Source organism: Oncorhynchus tshawytscha, linkage group LG33 (assembly GCF_018296145.1).
Source record: "Oncorhynchus tshawytscha isolate Ot180627B linkage group LG33, Otsh_v2.0, whole genome shotgun sequence".
In the NCBI taxonomy this organism is placed as follows: domain Eukaryota; kingdom Metazoa; phylum Chordata; class Actinopteri; order Salmoniformes; family Salmonidae; genus Oncorhynchus; species Oncorhynchus tshawytscha.
Genome location: NC_056461.1, coordinates 11,302,031 through 11,320,895, shown reverse-complemented (window position 1 = coordinate 11,320,895; position 18,865 = coordinate 11,302,031). Strand labels below are relative to the sequence as shown.

At 42.7% G+C, this 18,865-nt stretch overlaps 1 protein-coding gene across 2 annotated transcripts in view; it reads right to left on the bottom strand.

Moving 5' to 3' along the window:
• Positions 1-2,033: 2,033 nt before the first annotated feature.
• The window catches only part of LOC112230880 (laminin, gamma 3), a 252,515-nt gene continuing 235,683 nt past the window's right edge, over positions 2,034-18,865 (bottom strand). For both annotated transcript variants that reach the window (XM_024397226.2, XM_024397225.2), the window contains 11 exons: positions 18,492-18,672; positions 17,154-17,380; positions 14,918-14,994; positions 13,324-13,458; positions 10,147-10,363; positions 9,874-10,017; positions 8,089-8,191; positions 7,333-7,535; positions 7,006-7,146; positions 5,147-5,246; positions 2,034-3,981 (listed from right to left, as the gene is read on the bottom strand). In XM_024397226.2, the coding sequence (XP_024252994.1) occupies positions 3,719-3,981; positions 5,147-5,246; positions 7,006-7,146; positions 7,333-7,535; positions 8,089-8,191; positions 9,874-10,017; positions 10,147-10,363; positions 13,324-13,458; positions 14,918-14,994; positions 17,154-17,380; positions 18,492-18,672 (1,791 nt within the window). In that variant the 3' untranslated portion in view covers positions 2,034-3,718. The remainder of the gene's footprint in view (positions 3,982-5,146; positions 5,247-7,005; positions 7,147-7,332; positions 7,536-8,088; positions 8,192-9,873; positions 10,018-10,146; positions 10,364-13,323; positions 13,459-14,917; positions 14,995-17,153; positions 17,381-18,491; positions 18,673-18,865) is intronic.

Below are 18,865 nucleotides of genomic sequence, written 5' to 3'. Positions count from 1 at the left end.
CTTCACCCCCCACCAGGTGGCTCCCATTTGTTCCCATTATCCCCTGTGTATTTATACCGGTGGTTTCTGTTTGTCTTTTGCCAGTTCGTCTCGTCAAGCTTACCAGCGTGTTTTTCTAGTCCCTGTTTTCTAGTTCTCACGGTTCCAACCTTTTCTGGCTGCCCTGATCCTGAGCCCGCCTGCCCCTTGTCTTTTATTAAATGTCAGAGACTCGAACCATCTGCCTCCTGTGTCTGCATTTGGGTCTCGTCCTGTGTCATTATACATTAAGAATGTATGGGTTTAAGATCATGCTGAGCTTTCTGCAGTACAGCTATATGAAGTAGAGTGTGGAGGTCCCAGCATAATGTACAGTACCAGTCAAAAGTTTGGACACACCTACTCATTCAAGGGTTTTTCTTTATTTTTACTATTTTCTACATTGTAGAATAATAGTGAAGACATCAGAACTATGAAATAACACATATGGAATCACGTAGTAATCAAAATATATATTATATTTAAGATTCTTCAAATAGCCACCATTTTCCTTGATGACAGCTTTGCACACTCTTGGCATTCTCTCAACCAGCTTAATGAGACGGTCAACTGGAAGGCATTTCAATTAACAGATGTGCCTTGTTAAAAGTTCATTTGTGGAATTTCTTTCCTTCTTAATGCGTTTGAGCCAATCAGTTGTGCTTGTTACAAGGAAGATAGCCCTATTTGGTAAAAGACCAAGTCCATAGTATGGCAAGAACAGCTCAAATAAGCAAAGAGAAATGAGAGCATCATTACTTTAAGACATGAAGGTCAGTCAATCCGGAAAATATCAAGAACTTTGCACGTTTCTTCAAGTGCAGTCGCAAACAACATCAAGCGCTATGATAAAACTGGCTCTCATGAGGACATCCACAGGAAAGGAGACCCAGAGTTACCTCTGCTGCATAGGTTAAGTTCATTAGTTACCAGCATCAAATTGCAGCCCAAATAAATGCTTCAAAGAGTTCAAGTAACAGACACATCAACATCAACTGTTCAGAGGAGACTGTGTGAATCAGGCCTTCATGGTTGAATTGGTACAAAGACACCACCACTAAAGGACAACAAGGAGAGACTTGCTTGTGCCAAGAAACACAAGCAATGGACATTAGACCGGTGGAAAGCCCAAATTTGAGATTTCTGGTTGTAACCGCCGTGTGTTTGTGAGACGCAGATTAGGTGAACGGATGATCTCCACATTTGTGGTTCCAACCATTAAGCATGGAGGAGGAGGTGTGATGGTGTGGGGGTGCTTTGCTGGTGACACTGTTTGTGATTTATTTAGAATTCAAGGCACACTTAACTAGCATGGCTACCACAGCATTATGCTGCGATACGCCATCCCATCTGGTTTGCGGTTAGTGGGACTATTGTTTGTTTTTCAGCAGGAGAATGACCCAACACATCTCCAGGCTGTGTAAGGGCTATTTGACCAAGGAGAGTGATGGAGTGCTGCATCAGATGACCTGACCTCAACCCAATTGAGATGGTTTGGGATGAGTTGGACCGCAGAGTGAAGGAAAAGCAGCCAACAGGTGCTCAGCATATGTGGGAACTCCTTCAGAACTGTTGGAAAAGCATTCCAGGTGAAGCTGGTTGAGAGAATGCCAAGATTGTGCAAAGCCGTCAAGGCAAAGGGTGGCTACTTTGAATAATCTAAAATCTAAAATATATTTTGATTTGTTTAACACTTTTTGGTTACTACATGATTCCATATGTGTTATTTTGTAGTTTTGATGTCTTCACTATTATTCTACAATGTAGAAAATAGTCCAAATAAAGACAAACCCTTGAATGAGTAGGTTTGTCCAAACCTTTGACTGGTACTGTATATATCATTCCACCACAGTGGGTCAACAACACACAGCAAGTGATGTTCTCTGAATGCCAGACATTCTTGTGATTCTTTGTCTCCTCCGTGTGGTAAATGCAATTACTGCATGGAGGTTCTATGTCAGTTTTATCTCCAATAAGTGATCCAATATTGAACAGAAATATAGTCCCATCAAGTCTGAAGTTATTAATGTAATAACAATTTTATTTATATAAGGCACTTCTATCACTGCTTTTCATCATCGATATTTGACTCAGCATACATTTTTAGGTGTTCATTATACAGTCTTGTCTATGGCTTTGGCAATTGCTGTGCTTGTTTCTTCAATACTAGTAAACAGCACCAATATGTGGCCAGAAGGAGATATTGCAAAGAGATGTTGTTTACAAAATCACACAAACATGCGCACGCACGCACACACACACACACACACACACACACACACACACACACACACACACACAATCCATTTTATTTTCATTTTTTGCTTTCAACAGTTTTTTCTGGCAATTATCTAAACACAAAACCAATCATATACTATTTGTTGTCTGACAAAATACAATCACCTGCTGAAATGGAACATAGTCTTAGCAGAGGTCCCATTTCTATATTTTCCATAATTCAGCAGGTATTCCAGCCTCAGGTACCCACATAGAAAAAACAAACATTTAGCTGTTTTAGTACTTTTCCATTTGCCAGACAAGAGAAGATAATTTGCTCAGAGAGAGAAAGAAAGAGAAAGAAAGATAGAAAGGTAGAACGTTTTAGAGAAAAGTGAAAAAAGGAGATTGAGGAAAAGCGAGGGGCACACGCAGAATCCCAAACTATGTGTGTGTGTGTGTGTCTGTGGCTGTGTGTTTGCAGTAGAAGGCTGAACCCTACAGAGGGCAAAATGACTAATTGTTAATTATGGTGGGCTGATGAAAAATAACTCAAGTGTAAATGAATGTGTCAGGTTGGAGAAGCGCCACAGCGCAAACACTCCTTCCTCCAAAGTGGAAAATCAGCATTATTTAAAACTTGATAGAACACAGGGAGCTAGCTGACTGTTATTATTCACAGATGAATTCAAATGCTGTTGGAAATATGAACGGGGAAATTAAATGAGAATGAACATAAACACTAAGGAAACAGGGCAGGGGTGATATGGATTTAGAAGGAGGGATGGAGAGAGGGGATTAAGAGGCTAGAACAGGAGAGAGGACGGTTAAAGCCAAAAAGGAGTGAGGGGTAGAATTAAAAGAAAGAACGTGATAATGATGGTGGAAGTTGAAAGCAGGCAATGGCAATGGAAAACTGCTTATGGCTGCATATCTGCTAAATATGTGTATAAGACCAATACGATTTGATTTAGTGGTACTGACGGTATCAGCCAGGTCAGTATAGTAGAGGTCAAAGTTTGAAAAGCACAGAGACAAAGTGGTAGAACTGTGTGACTGTACTGCAGCAAAGGGGGATGCACAACCACAGTACTGAAGAACAAACTAAGAAGGATACCTGGATGATTCCACCTACACTCCTCATCTATGGCTGTGTCCCAAACGGCACCCTAATACCTACACAGTGCACTACTTTTGCCCTATGGGCCCTGGTCAAAATTAGTCCACTATATGGAATAGGGTGCAATTTGGGACTCAGATATTATCTCCCCTAAATAATTCAAATACCAATGTCCTATCCATCATCTGTGGCCCTACTTGTCCCCTCTTCACCTTCCTATGCCCAATTACAAATATTCTGGTGTAAGAAACATGGTGGGACCTCTCTTTTAAATCATTGAAGTGGTGTGAACGAGTGTGTATACACCAGGAAGGCGGTAGAATGCATGGACTAGGGCTCTAGTGTCCTCCTGGTGCCTCGATCCTAGTGTCCCTCTATCCCCGAGGCCTGAGGGCAGGTCTGGGGCAGGTGCAGGGCAATGTCCTTCAGACTGTCTCTCTCCTGTCTGATCTCCTGCAGGTCCTGTTCCAGGTGGGTCAGCTGGCTGTTCTGGTCCTGGGCGGCTGATTGCAGGGTCTGGATCTTCCCGTTCAGGGCCGGGCTCTCCACGCTGCCACGCAGAACACTCAACCGCACCGCCGTCTCACTCAGTATATGTTCAAACCGTTCCAGCGCCATGCCCCCATCTGGTCAACAGAAAACAACAGAGTATTTGAGGTACTACATTGTTCTTTCAGGAGTTATTTTGAAAAAGCGTGAGACACAGAAGGAGGGATGAACAGGGTACTTTAAAGCTAGAGAATCGAGTATTGAGCAGGCCTACACTCTCAGTAAAAAAGCTGCTAGCTAGAACCTAAAAGGGTGCTTCGGCTGTCCCCATAGGATAACCATTTGAAGAAACCTTTATGGTTCCCATAATAGTTCTACTTGGAACCAAAAAGGGTTTTCCTATGTGGACAGCTGAAGAACCCTTTTGAAACCCTTTTTTTCTAAGAGTGTAGTATTAAACTTTTGCCATCAGCAGGGCTCTTGTCTTCTGACATCTGTGTGCCACCATGTTGTGCCCCCCCAATAACGGGGTTAATAGAGGGACATTTCTCGATCAGGATCGTGCCACACACCCCGCCAGCTATAAGTGACTCCTAGTGACTCATTGACAGGGCCAGACGGGAACTGTGGAAAACCATTTAATCAATTCCTGCACAGCTAGTTTCTGAATTTAAATCAATAAAACTACAGCAATATTTTTGGGGGTTTAATTTAGATGATTTATACCAGTGTATGTATAAATGTATAAACTGGGTAGTTTGAGCCCTGAATGCTGATTGGCTGACAGCCGTGGTATATCAGACCGTATGCCACGGGTATGACAAAACATTTCTTTGTAATTCTCTAATTACGTTGGTAACCAACTTATAATAGCAATAAGATATCTCTGGGGTTTGTGATATATGGCCAATATAACATGGCTAAAGGCTGTATCCAGGCACACCCCCTCGTGTGTTATTGCTTCATTATCTCAACCCTAGAGTTGTGGGTTGAGGTCAGGAAAATCCTTCTCCGTCTGAGCAATCCTTTTGGACCAATTTACTAATGACCATTCCGACTTCTCTATCTGACATATGACTGACTGGATGGAAGTCAATCAGTGGCGAGGGCAATAACATGTAAGTGTAGACGTTTCTGGTTGATCTGAAATGTTGCATTTGTTACTGCATGAAATTTATGTGCATCCCAAATGGCACCCTATTGTTCTACTTTTGACCTGATGGGCCCAAAGTTAGTGCACTATATTGGGAGTAGGATTCCTTTTTGGGACAGACAAGAAAACGTCAGCAGGTTTGAACTTACCTATTTTATTGACGAGCTGGGTGAGTGTGAGGGAGTAGGCCTCAAGCTGAAGCTGAGCTGCCTGGATGTTCACCTTTACACTGGCCAGAGACTCTACAGGCTGGTGATCACAGAGGGAGAAATATACAGTGACATCACGTGCATAGATCAGGGCTTTCCAACCCTCTTCCTGGAGATCTACCATCCTGTAAGTTCAGTCCAACCCTCTTCCAGGAGATCTACCATCCTGTAAGTTCTCAGTCCAACCCTCCTTTAGCACATCTGATTCTACGAAGTAACTGCTCACTAAGACCTTAAAGCTAAGAATCCTTAGTTTATACATCCATTTCTGGACTTGTATGATATACTGTAGACCCGTTGATTCTTGAAGAATATAACTTTTAAATGCCTCATGAGCCGAGATCAACTGTCATACTCATCAAAACCCAAGATATATACAGTATATATATAACAAAATATATATATATTTGTGAACAACGTGAATGTAGTCAAACACTGTATGGCTTCAAAACATGGTTAAAATGATCGTGTTGATATCATGCATGGTCAGTCCTTGCATCCATAGCTCAGTCTATGATTTTGAGAGTGGTTACATTTCTCCAGGCCCATCCCTCAGCTTTTTTACAAAAACAGAGGCGGGTAGGTCCGGCGACAGGACCAATCAGTTAGATGGGCATTTGATTTTTATAGAGGGGGGCAGGTTTTTTTCACGGGACCTCCACATTCTTTTGTGGGTGTTATAGTAAAGACCATAGGTGGCGCATGAGTTTCAAGTTTGGGGAAGCTTACAATTTATCCTACCATTTCTACTGATCTGCATGCCAGGTATGATTTTCAAATGCGTTATTTGAAATGGAACAGTTTAATTTCAATAATAACGTTTTAGTTTCTCAAAATCATTGTCAAGTGGTTAATCATAAAAACCTGAATAAAATTATAAAAATCTAAAAGTTCAAAATCAATTTATGCGAGAGCACCAGCCTCTGCCAAATGGACACATTAATACACCTTGATTTAAAAAACGAGTGTATGGAACCAGTGGTTGGAACCAAAAGTATTTGACAATAATTTTGTTCTCAACAGAACCATTATTTATTTTGTTCCATTTTACTGTTCCGACCAGCAAAATAAAGTAATGAACCGGTTCGAATCCAAAACAACTACCGGTTTATAGCATTCCTTTCTGTTCCTTTTTAAACCTCTGAAATCATTTTTTTGTTTTTTATTTAGCTTGACATTAAATTACTTAGAGCAGCTTGTTATGGAGCTGGTAAGCTATTTAATCTATTTGGGAAAATCTGTGTTATGGAAAAAGAGCAAATATTTTGCCGTAACAGCATGGTTTAATCATAATGAAGACAAATACAAACACTATGCATTGTGCTAACAGTCACTATGGACAGACAAGTGTCAAGGCTAGATGTGACTGAACTTTTGTTGGTGGGGAGAGAGCGAGAGAGAGTGGAGGAGGAGGCTTGAAGCGCTCAGCACCTTGTTATGACATGCATTACCTGAAATAGCCCCACAGAATTAGTAGGAGCGGCATCTATTAAGGAACTTGGAATGTATTTGAACTTCCGAGAGTTGGCTTAAAGTTGGATCAGATCTAGCTAGCTAGCTAACAAACTTGTGTGCGCAGAGCAGAACTAGAATTAAAAACACGTCTGACCTTTTTGTAGTTAATAAATACAATGTGAAACATGACAACCATAGTATCCTTAACTAGTTTATCCATTCTTCTCGAATTAAAAAAATCTCTCTCCCTAATTTCTGAATCACGTGTTTTGGTTATACCACTACATTGAGTTGTGCTTGTGCCTGGGTAGTGTGGTTGATTAGTGACTGTGTTTTGGTTATACCTCTGCGTTTGTCTGGGTTTGTGCCTGAACAGTGTGGTTCTCCTGCTCCTCCAGCTGCTGCAGGGTTATGTCTACAGATGAGCTGAGCTGGGCAGACAATGTCCTCGTGTGCTTGCCCTGGGTTAGGGTGGCCTTGGCCTCCTGGGCTCAGAGAAAAACACAGACAGAGGAATACGAAGAATAAAGGAAAGAGACAAATGAACATGGTTCCGAGGGGTGAGGTGTGTTATGTGAATGGAATCTCATTGCTCAACCCACAGGGTGAGTTGGAAACATAGCTCACGCATGCACACACGCACATCTATGCCCCCCTACACCCATACTTACTTTAGACAGAGCATTTGCGGTGTGTTTTGCTTCTTGAGCGGTAGCGTTGGAGAGGGTAGCGCTCTCCAAGGCAGGCCTAAGGACTCGCTTGGTCTGGTTCACCTTCTTACTGACGTCTTCCAGAACCTTCTCCCTCAGCAGCCTCTCCCTCTTCAGAGCAGCCTTCGTCTGGGCCTGCCTTTGAGGCCACTCTCTCTGCATGTCTGAGGGATGGAGAGGGGCAACGCAGGTTGGCCAGCGACATGGCTACAGAAGTGATAATAACTGACAATGGGTAGTGTAGGACTATTCTATTTTATTTCACACAATCTATGTACTAGTAACACAGTTGGTGAGAAAATATTCCTTCTAGTTCCAATCCACTTTATTCCATTTTACTCAGATTCCCCTGATGACATTTCCAACAACAAATCCGAAGTGGCGCCTTGTTTATTTTTTATATTTTTTATAAACAGTGAACATATTATTATAATGAATTGAAGGCTGTGAAACTGAAAGTGCATTTGAGACCACAATCGCAGATGCTCTTACTCCCCACACAAAATGACAAGGGGAGCTTAACAGGGTGAGACACATTCGTAATGGTTACATTTGGGTTATAGTTGTTTTTCTCAGTATTGTTTTTTTCTCTTGATTTGATTGGAATAACTCTGTGGGCTGCTATTGCAGTGATGGGGATGCAAAAACTAAAAAGCAAACTGTCGGAAATGTAAAACAACAGAAATGGAAACAAATACAAAATGCTGTAAATGTCACCTTCTAGTTCTCTCCGCAGGGTAATGGCCTTTGACTCCACTTCCTTCCCTGTCACCACCGATGACAGGGCAATGACCTTTGACCCCTGGGCTTGAACTGTCAGCTGCAGAGGCACCAGGGATGAGAGAGAAGGGGGAGTGAACCTCACAGAACCTCAGGGACATGAGTGACATTAGACTGCACAACAACCTGACCAGAAGCATCTACCATCTACTGCAATGTTTCCGAACTCCAGTTCTCCAGTTCTACCCCAACAGTAGCCTACAATTTTTATTAAGCCCAGACAAACACACCTGATTCCACTTCATCAAATCATCAAATTCCAAATCATCAAGCCCTCTGTGAGCTGAATCAGGTGTGTTTGTCTGGGGCTACAACAAACATGTACTGTTGGGGGTACTCAACAGGCAGGGGGGGAGGGGCAACGAGCTCTGGGGGCTCATGTGCCTGTCATCGATGTCACACAGTAACCCCTGTTTTTTGGGCTTCAAGAATGTGACTGATCAAAGTGCCTCAGGCTTTGAAAAATACATTATTGAACTGATTAAAAGTAAGGGGATATCGGTGAACAAATGCTGTGTTCAACGCTATGACGGCGCCAGTGCAATCAGACAGAGCCTAAAGCTTTGTTCTTAGGTAGTTCTTTACTAGTTTTAGTTTAGAAAACCATCTCTCGATGGTTAAAAACAGCTTGATTACCATAGCAACATGAATGAAACTGGGCAGAAGGAAGTGGTGATAAGCAGTTCTGCAACATATTTAAATGAGCCTCAACAGGTTACGAAAAGAGATTATCTGTACAGGAAGCTCTGGGGACGGGTCATCTGGATGCTGGACAGCCAATAAATTGGCAGATGCGGACAGACTATCTTTTTTAACAGTTCTTGAAGTCCAAAAAAAAAGTGGTTTGCGATTTCGTTCATACCGGCGTTGTGTGTTGGGCCCGTCGGGCCTGCAACCTAGGCCTAAAGGCCGTGGTGAAAATATTTGACCACAAAAATACAAGGCGACGCAGTCGCATACTGGAGCTACTACAGACAAGCACAGACACATAGCATTTTTTTCCTAAGAGACATAAAGAGAAAAAGAGACAGTCACCGAGAGAGAGATGCCACAAGGAATACTTCAAATAGCCTAACAATTCTGATGTGTAATTTCTTAAATAAAAAGTGTATAAATAGCAGCTAAATACAAGCTATAGAGAGTAGGCTACACTGCATAATAAAACGATCCCTAGTAAGCTAGTGTTTTGAGGGTGGACTGACTGTATTATTTGGCATTAATAGGATGGGTTTAGGCACCACAACTTTCCATCCAAGCTGGGAGAGAGCGCAAGGATGGATCAGGTCGTGCAGGTTCAGGTAGGCTATACAGGACAGTTGTATATTCTAGAAATATCTATTGGTAGCTTATTAGTATGCAGTTGCATCGAAAATGTATTTTACAATCTGCATTGTTTGATTTTCCAACTTGTATTACTGAACAAGTAATTACATTATTGCCGCCAGCCAACAGTCTAAATGTCAGCATTGCAGCACCTTGTATAGCTTTGTGAATTGTCAGGCTTAACATGAGAAAACACAAATGATGCAGCCCCCAATACCTGTAGTTTACAGACTGACACTGCATGTGAATTATGTGTCAGTTATTTTGTCTATTGGTACAGTGTATTCTGTTTGTTGTTGTTAGCACCATTTCACCAGGTCAAATTTCAGTTGCATATAAATAAATAAATGAAGGCAATTCTGACATCATGATCTACTGTAGTGATAAAGCCCCCTTTACCTTGTGCATGTCCTGTACGGCAGCAAGGTTCTTGTGGGCGGTCTGTATTCGAGGCTCCATCTCCTCTCTGATCTTACTGGCCAGTTCTTCTTTAGACTGGACATGGAACGCCAGCTCAGATGTCCTGTTGCTCAGCTCAACACCCTGAGGGAAGGGACGCACAGCAGTGATCCATTCATCCATCATTCCATCCATCCATCCATCCATTCCTTCGGTCAGTCAACTTGAGAGTACAATTAATTTTTGTTACCCCTGACCCTCGTAGCCACTGACCTCTGTTTGGTTGGCACCCGATCTTAGGCTGGGGTCTGATTGGTTGGTTCCTGATGTGGGGTTGGGCATCTTTTTGGACAGCTCCAATATGGAGGATGTGAGGTTAACAAAGGCAACCATGATCTCAGCAGACTCCTCCTCCAGAGACAGCTGAATGGCTAGAGTTTCATTCACCTGGGCCGTCAAATTCTCCTTCATCTGCTGCATGTCTGCCATTCTGAAAGAGAGATAGAAAGAGAGAGAGATAGAAAGGGAGAGAGCGAGAGAGAGAAAGAAAGGAGAGGGTGAAGAGGGAGATAAAGAGGTTAGATCGTTCAGTGTTTTGATTCTTGACTGTCCCTCATATTTATCAATGGACACATGTGTGCACACACACACACTTCCTGCTTTCTACCCACCCACCAAATTGCTCTGAAAGAATGACAGAATTCCCCAGAACCAAGCAGACTAGTGCTGGTATGAAGGAAATCAATTTCAAGTTTCTTGCCTCCCACCAATTCCCATCGAGGCGTGGCCACCAGAGGGATTTGCATTTTTTCGTTGAGAGTTTGGGATAATCCTCAGAGCAATCTCATGGTAAGCGATGCTGCTCCTTCCATGCTGCTACTCCATGAAAGCAGCCCCTGAAAGCAATAGGCTTAAAGAGGAAGGAATAGAGCTGTTCCCCTGTGACTAAATGTCTTACTTTCTCAACCAGTGTGCCTTAAAGAGCTGCAAAAAAAGAGGCAGGTTTATGACATTTTGTTGTGGGGGCACCGCTACAGCTAACTAAACCACTTCTGGGCCCTGTTTGGGAAAAATATATAGAGTGACAGAGGAGCAACAAAATTGTGGAAATTAGGTACTGTGTTCAGATATTGCTTCAAGGGGCAAGGAACATCTCTTAGGGCACGGCTGTTTTTATCCTTGCTCTGTGCAGGCTAACAGGCTTTTTCGCACCTTATGTGGAGCCTTTAAAGAGAGACAGTGTTGGAGGGATGGTGCAGGCAAGAGAGCGAGAGAGAGTGAGAGAGAGAGGGGAAGAGATAAAGACTGTGTTTCTGCGCGTGTACTGTGTAGGTGTGTCTGAGAATGAATGACTGATATTTTGTTTTCCTGTCAAATCTCCAGTTGGCATCCCATCCCTTATAGGATTAGCTGACACAAACAAAAAAGACAATAATTTAACTCAGTGGTAATTCTTTTTCCGGTGTTCTCTGCAGTGCACATTACATTGAGCGTAATTTTAAAAAAAGAATAATACAATCAATACATAATAGTAAATAGGGTTATCCAAACAATAGCTGTATCCCTAGAGCAGTAAAAAATATACATACAGTATATACGGAAAGTATTCAGACCCTTTCACTATTTCCACATTTTGTTACGTTACAGCCTTATTCTAAATTGAATTAAATAATGTCCCCCCCCCCTCTTCAATGTACACACAGTACCCCATAGAGACAAAGCGAAAACAGATTTTTTTACATTTTGGCAAATTTATTTAAAAAATATAAACAGAAATACCTTATTTACATAAGTATTCAAAACGTTTGCTTTGAGACTCGAAATTGAGCTCAGGTGCATCTTGTCTCCATTGATCATCCTTGAGATGTTTCTACAACTTGATTTGGAGTCCACCTCTGGTAAATTCAATTGATTGGACATGATTTGGAAAGGCACACACCTGTCTATACAAGGTCCCACAGTTGACAGTGCATGTCAGAGCAAAACCAAGCCATGAGGTCGAAGGAATTGTTTGGAACCACCAAGACTCTTCCTAGAGCTGGATGCCCGGCCAAACGGAGCAATCAAGGGAGAAGGGCCTTGATCAGTGAGGTGACCAAGAACCCGATGGTCACTCTGACAGAGCTCCAGAGTTCCTTTGTGTAGATGGGAGAACCTTCCAGAAGGACAACCATCTCTGCATCACTCCACCGATTAGTCCGTTATGGTAGAGGGGCCAGACGGAAACCACTCCTCAGTAAAAGGCACATGACAGCCCGCTTGGAGTTGGATTATGGTTTGTTTAGTTTTCCTGGTTGATATTATTATGATGCTTGCCTGTTGTGAAGTAATCTGTTCATCTTTAGCTTCTCGTCTGACTGCAGTTTTGATGTTTAATTCCCCCCCCCCACGCAATGACTGTGATGATCAGCTGTTTTTTCATGAGATGCCGTTCTACCCTGAGGAGAACCCACAGGAATGAGTGGCACTGTGCCTTGTTAAAGTATTTACCAGTAAGGGTAATGGGATAAGGTTTGAGGCACACTGGTTTCCTGGGTGTTCTCTTTTCGTTTGAGTTTCTAATTTTAGTATAGATACCTCCCTTTTGAGAGACATGTGTAAAATATTGTTAACTATCATGAATAAGTGATAAAAGGAGTGGTAGTGTAGTAGAATTGTACTGTCTCTTTCTGCTTTTTCAGTTTCTCACACTTATCATATGTTTGACCTGTTGCATACTTAGAAATGTGCCTGTTGTAGACAGACACGGTGTCTGAGGTTTGTTCTCACAAGGTCAGCGGGAGTGGAAATATTGGCTGAACGCCCAGACTGTGGTTGCCAGGTGATCTCCTCCTCTGCAGCCGGTCACTGGGAGCAAAACGCTTTGCTGAGAAAGGATGCACTTGGCTATATTTGTGTAACCTGAAGCGATGGTATAAATATACTGATGGGGGAAAAACCTCATCAGAGCTTCTGACTAAACTCCACATGAGGTGCTGTTTGTCTGTAATCTATCCACTGGCGTGAATGAACTTAAATGAATTTAAGCTTGACATTGGGGTCCTTAGTGGTCATTTCCATGACACCTGTTTGTATACATTTATTTTCATCACTATCTGAACACATAACGATCCACTTGGACTGGCCGACCAAGAGGTCAAGAAAGGTAGAACTGGCCTTGGACCAAGGTAAGGTTGTTGCCTCCCTAGGCACATGTACATTCAACACCTAGGCCGCATATGCTGATTTCTCACATAGATGCACATCTTAAATCAGGTTACATACCAGTTAACTAGTCCCAAGACCCGTAGACATAACGAGTGCAGCAAAATCAGTAGGCTGGTTATTGGTTTCGTAACAATGCATATAGAATGGTGAGAATCGCAATACATATATCGGCACCTAAGTATTGTGATGAAAGTGGGAAGTCCCTGGCAATTCCCAGCCCGTGTGTGATGCCTAGTTACTCACTGCTCCGTGAGGTTGCTGATGTATTCCTCAATAGAGTTGTCCTCCAGTAGGTCCATCAGGAGAGAGTAGGTCTGGTTGGAGGCCATGAAAGCTTTGGTCGCTATAGACTCTATATGACCAGCCATCTCTGTGTGACTGAAAGATGGAGAAAGAAGGAGACATGGAATCGTATAAAATATATATACACTACCGTTCAATAGTTTGGGGTCACTTAGAAATGTCCTTGTTTTTGAAAGAAAACACACATCAAATTGATCAGAAATACAGTGTAGACATGGTTAATGTTGTAAATTACTATGGTAGCTGATTTTTTATGGAATATCTACAGTTACATACACTTTGGTTTGAGTCATTAAAACTTGTTTTTCAACCACTCCAGAAATTTCTTGTTAACAAACTATAGTTTTTGCAAGTCGATTAGGACATCTACTTTGTACATGACACAAGTAATTTTTCCAACAATTGTTTACAGACAAATTATTTCACTGATAATTCACTGTACCACAATTCCAGTGGGTCAGAAGTTTATATACACTAAGTTGACTGTGCCTTCAAACAGCTTGGAAAATTCCAGAAAATTATATAATGGTTTTAAAAGCTTCTGATAAGCTAATTGTGTGCCTCTTTGCTTGACATGATGGGAAAATCAAAAGAAATAAGCCAAGGCCTCAGAAAACAAATTGTGGACCTCTACCACTCTGGTTCATCCTTGGGAGCAATTTCCAAACGCCTGAATGTACTTTGGTCTGAAAAGTGCAAATCAATCCCAGAACAACAGCAAAGGACCTTGTGAAGATGCTGGAGGAAACAGGTACAAAAGTATCTATATCCACAGCAAAACGAGTGCTATATCGACATAACCTGAAAGGCTGCTCAACAAGAAAGCAGCCACTGCTCCAAAACCGCCATAAAAAAAAGCCAGACTACGGTTTGCAACTGCACATGGGGACTTTTTTGGGAAATGTCCTCTGGTCTGATGAAGCAAAAATAGAACTGTTTGACCATAACACTTTTTTTAACACTTTTTGGGTTGAAACATGATTCCATATGTGTTATTTCATAGTTTTGATGTCTTCAGTAATATTCTACAATGTAGAAAATTGTTTTTAAAAAATGAAGAAAAACCCTTGAACCAAACCTTTGACTGGTACTGATATATATATATATATCTGACTACCACACCTGAGTTCAAATAGTATTTATTATATCAATTAATTCAGCTTTGCTAATCTTGTGCTGCAATGGAACCAATGGAATAGACCCGAATATGCAAACACTGACAGCGCCCATATGGAACTCCAGGCAAGTTTGATGAAACAGCTCAAAGCATTTGACAGAAAACCAACAGGTCTGCTGAGCACAAGTCAAATGGATTCCAGTTATCTCGTCGATCACTCTACTTCCTCTCAATAGACCGAATGGGCATTCATTCAGCATATTCAGAGGCTTTGTACTGTTGTCATTGACAGAGGGTGTCGGTGGCAGGCCAGCCATTGTGCGACTGACAGACGGAAGAGGCAGTGCCTCTATTAGAAGAAGATGACCTTTGTGTGTCGTAATTGGCCACTTAGTCTATTGACCTCCAGTGACTTACCTTTTCATAAGTATCTCTGATTCGTTCACCGCAGAGTTCCAGCGGTTGGGCACAGGTGTCATCTTGAAAGGGATGACCTTTGGGAAAGCAGAGCAAAGTGGGAAGAACTGAAACGGTGCAGTCTCATAGACAAAAGAAAACTGGAGGACAACGTTTATACAGTATGATCTGTATAGGCTGACATCAATTGCTATTTTTTAACCTGAATTGTGACCATGCACAGTTGTCTGCTGACCTTAGATGAACAATGTTCAACTCAAAGTAGGCTGACTCAGAACTCACTGTTCAATAGGCATTTCAAGAAGACATACTGAAGGCTGCAATTACACACATTCACTCACTAATGTATACAGCGGCAAGGTTTTTCTGTTGTGACACAGTAGATAAATGTTGACTATTTTACCTTGTGACATTTATTTGGGGAACATTCGAATAATTGAGTCGCCATACATGACACACACACTACTCTTCCTATTTTGGAGTCGTTCTGCTTGTTAATGTGGAATGGCATTGCTCTGGCTCCAGGCTTGCCCAAACGACTGGGGAGGTAAGTTAAATGCACGGCACGAACGAACACACACACACGCACGCACGCACGGACACACACACACACACACACACACCCGAAGCACTGCCAAAACAAGCTCTCTCATTTCCCCAGAACCACATAACATGGCAGCCATATTCATAATAGAATTCCAAGCTGACGCTGTTAAGCGTGAAGATACGGGGGAAAGCTTGAGCTGTAGCATAACAAATCATTCATTTCAGCCGAGAGTCAGTCAGAGAAACGGTGTGCTCACTCACTCGATTTTTAGAGCTATGGAGCTTCACATTGAGAAATACTGTTCTTTAGGGATCCCTATTGATCAATGCATTTGAACCTCTACTGAATAGCCACTAGTAACTCAGTTTTTTTTTCAAATGAAAAAATGCCAAAATACTTTAAATAACTGCAGACCTCGCTAAGCGTGATCACTATATGTTCATGTATGCTCCTGCAATGTCAACTGAATAAATATATAAACGCAACATGCAACAATTTATAAGATTTTACAGAGTTACATTTCATATCAGTAAATCAGTCAATTGAAATACATTCTTTAGGCCCTAATCTATGGATTTCACATGACTGGGAATACAGATATTGTATGCATCTGTAGTAAGGTAGGGGCGTGGATCAGAAACCCAGCCAGTATCTGGTGTGACCACCATTTGCCTCATGCAGCGTGTCACATCTCCTTCTCATAGAGTTGATTAGGCTGTTGAGTGTGGCCTGTAGACTGTTGTCCTACTCCTCTTCAATGGCTGTGTGAAGTTGCTGGATGTTGGCGGAAACTGGAACACGCTGCCGTACATGTCGATCTAGAACGTCCCAAACATGCTCAGTTGCAGTCAGGTCAAGACCCTGGTGAGGACGCCCGAGCACGCAGATGCGCTTCCCTAAGACTGTTTCTGAAAGTTTGTGCAGAAATTCTTCTGTTGTGCAAACCCACAGTTTCATCAGCTGTATGGGTGGCTAGTCTCAGACGATTCCGCAGGTGAAGAAGCTGGATGTGGTGATCCTGAGCTGGTGTGTATACACGTGGTCTGCAGTTGTGAGGATGGTTGGACTGTCAAATTCTCTAAAATGACTGTGGCTGCTTATGGTAGAGAAATTAACATTCAATTCTCTGGCATCAGCCCTGGAGGACATTCCTGCAGTCAGCATGCCGATTGCACACTCCCTGAAAACTTGAGACATTTGTGGCATTGTGTTGTGTGACAAACCTACACATTTTAGAGTGGCCTTTTATTGTCCCCAGCACAAGGTGCACCTTTGGAATGATCATGCTGTTTAATCAGCTTCTTGATATGCCACACCTGTCAGGTGGATGGATTATCTTGGTGAAGGAGAAATGCTCTCAAACAGTGATATTAAGAAAATTGAGCACACAATTTGAGAGCGTATTGAACATTTCTGGGATCTTTTATTTCAGCTCCTGAAACATGGGACCAACACGTTTATAGTTTTGTTCGGCATTCATTTATGAATAATTCAAATGACAGACTCAGCAGCAGTCATTGATGAGTCAGAGACAGAGTGTGTCCCAAATGGCTCCCTGTTCCCTACATAGTGCACTTCTTTTTTTTGTTGTTGACCAGGGCCCATGTCATTGGTCGAAAGTAGTGCACTATGCAGGGAATGGGGTGCCATTCGGGACAGAGACGGTGTGAGAGTAAATGTCCCACTGACCATGTTGTCCAGGTCCAGAGTTGCCTGCATCAGCTGGGTCTGTGCACTTCTAACCACAGACACAGAGTCAGCAAGGGTCCTGCACAATGTTCTCCACCCTTCCTCCTGCTCTTCCTCCATGCTGGCGCTACAGTTCATAGCGGTGGCAACAGTGTGCAGCTGAGCTGAGAGAGTGTGTGTAGACGTCTCCAGGAGAGCAAACTGTTTGACAAAGGCTTCTTTTGCCTCTGCGGGGAATCAAAGAAACAGATGTGAGCAAACTTCAAAATACACAGCATGGATCAGTAAACAGATCCTTTGGATTCCATTTCAATAGTATTGTTATTTGGGACACAAGGCCTGCCAACCCCTTTGTAGAATGATTTGTAGAGGAACCGTTGCATTTTATCATGGCCTGCATATTGTAAATTCTTAGACTGAACTCACTGCACAGTGAGTCCAGGTGCCTTTGGTTGTTGTTCTGGTTTTATTGTCGTCTCATAATGTTAACTGCTGTGCGCCTAGCTAATGTGACATTCTGGGTCTATTTGTGAGAGGAGGGTCATTACCGCTTTGTTCGCTCTGTGAGATGATAAACTGTGTCTGTGTGCGTGTGTTTGTCTGTGTATATACTGTTCTGTCTCGGTGCTCCACACAGAGTCCCTCCCTCCTAGCCTAGCGTTATTGGACCGCACAGAGCAGAATGTCCCACCAACGAAGACTAGTGGCGTACCAAAGTAGGGTGGGCAGCGGTTGGACTGCCATAATCCTGATTATGGCTTTAATCATAATGAGGTACAGGGATTAAAAGATGTGCTTGCTGCATCTCTGGCATACAAATAGGGATTAAGTTGCCCGTACACAGCCCTGCCTGCCTTGTTCTGTATTGTTGGGACTCAGCCTCCATTCTGTCCATATCAATGAACCTATAAGCCTTTTATGGTACTCCCCCCCTGCTCATATAATAATGAGAAATTCCGTTAATTGTGGAGAGATGATTGTTAGGCTGGTTGACTGCTGATTCAGTCTCGTTCTATCCCATTATGTTAGGTTATATCTTTAACCATGTCTAGCTGAACAGTCAGCGAGGCATATGGACAGTCATTCTGGGTGCGGTTTGGCGTCATCTGCTCTAGGTCTACTTGATCCACGGAATGGGACGGCGTGATGGTATTGCAATCTACAATGTGAGATGGGCTATACGTCAGGTATAAATGGCCAAATGAGAGTACAGTGGTAAACTGCATTGGCAGTGGGATTTCCGATTTCCTGACTGGTTGGTTGAGAATAACAAACTGTCACAGAGTTTTCTGATTGATCGAGTGGAATGAGTGAGTGGGTGGGGTGCTGATTGTTTACCTTGGATAGCCAGGAAGTCCTCCAGCGCATTGGGCAGGCTGTCCTCCCCCTGATGGCCACGCTCGTGATGCTGGCGCACGTGATACTCGCGCACGTGATGCTGGCGTCCGGAGCCATTCCGGCAGTCGAAGCGTGCCAGGAGCTTCTCCAAATCCTGCAGCCGTGCCTTCAGCTTCCCTGCCTGTATGGGAAAACACCAGAACACCAAACAATGGAGATTTGGTGGGGGAGATTGTCAATGATGAGAATACAAATCTGCACTCTGGTATGCTGCTCCCAAAGTGTGTAATGAAAAAATAACAACTTTTCGATCCCAAACTGGTTCCTAACAAAGATAAGGTTTCCTCTCAGATCCAGGATCTTGAAAGGTTTTG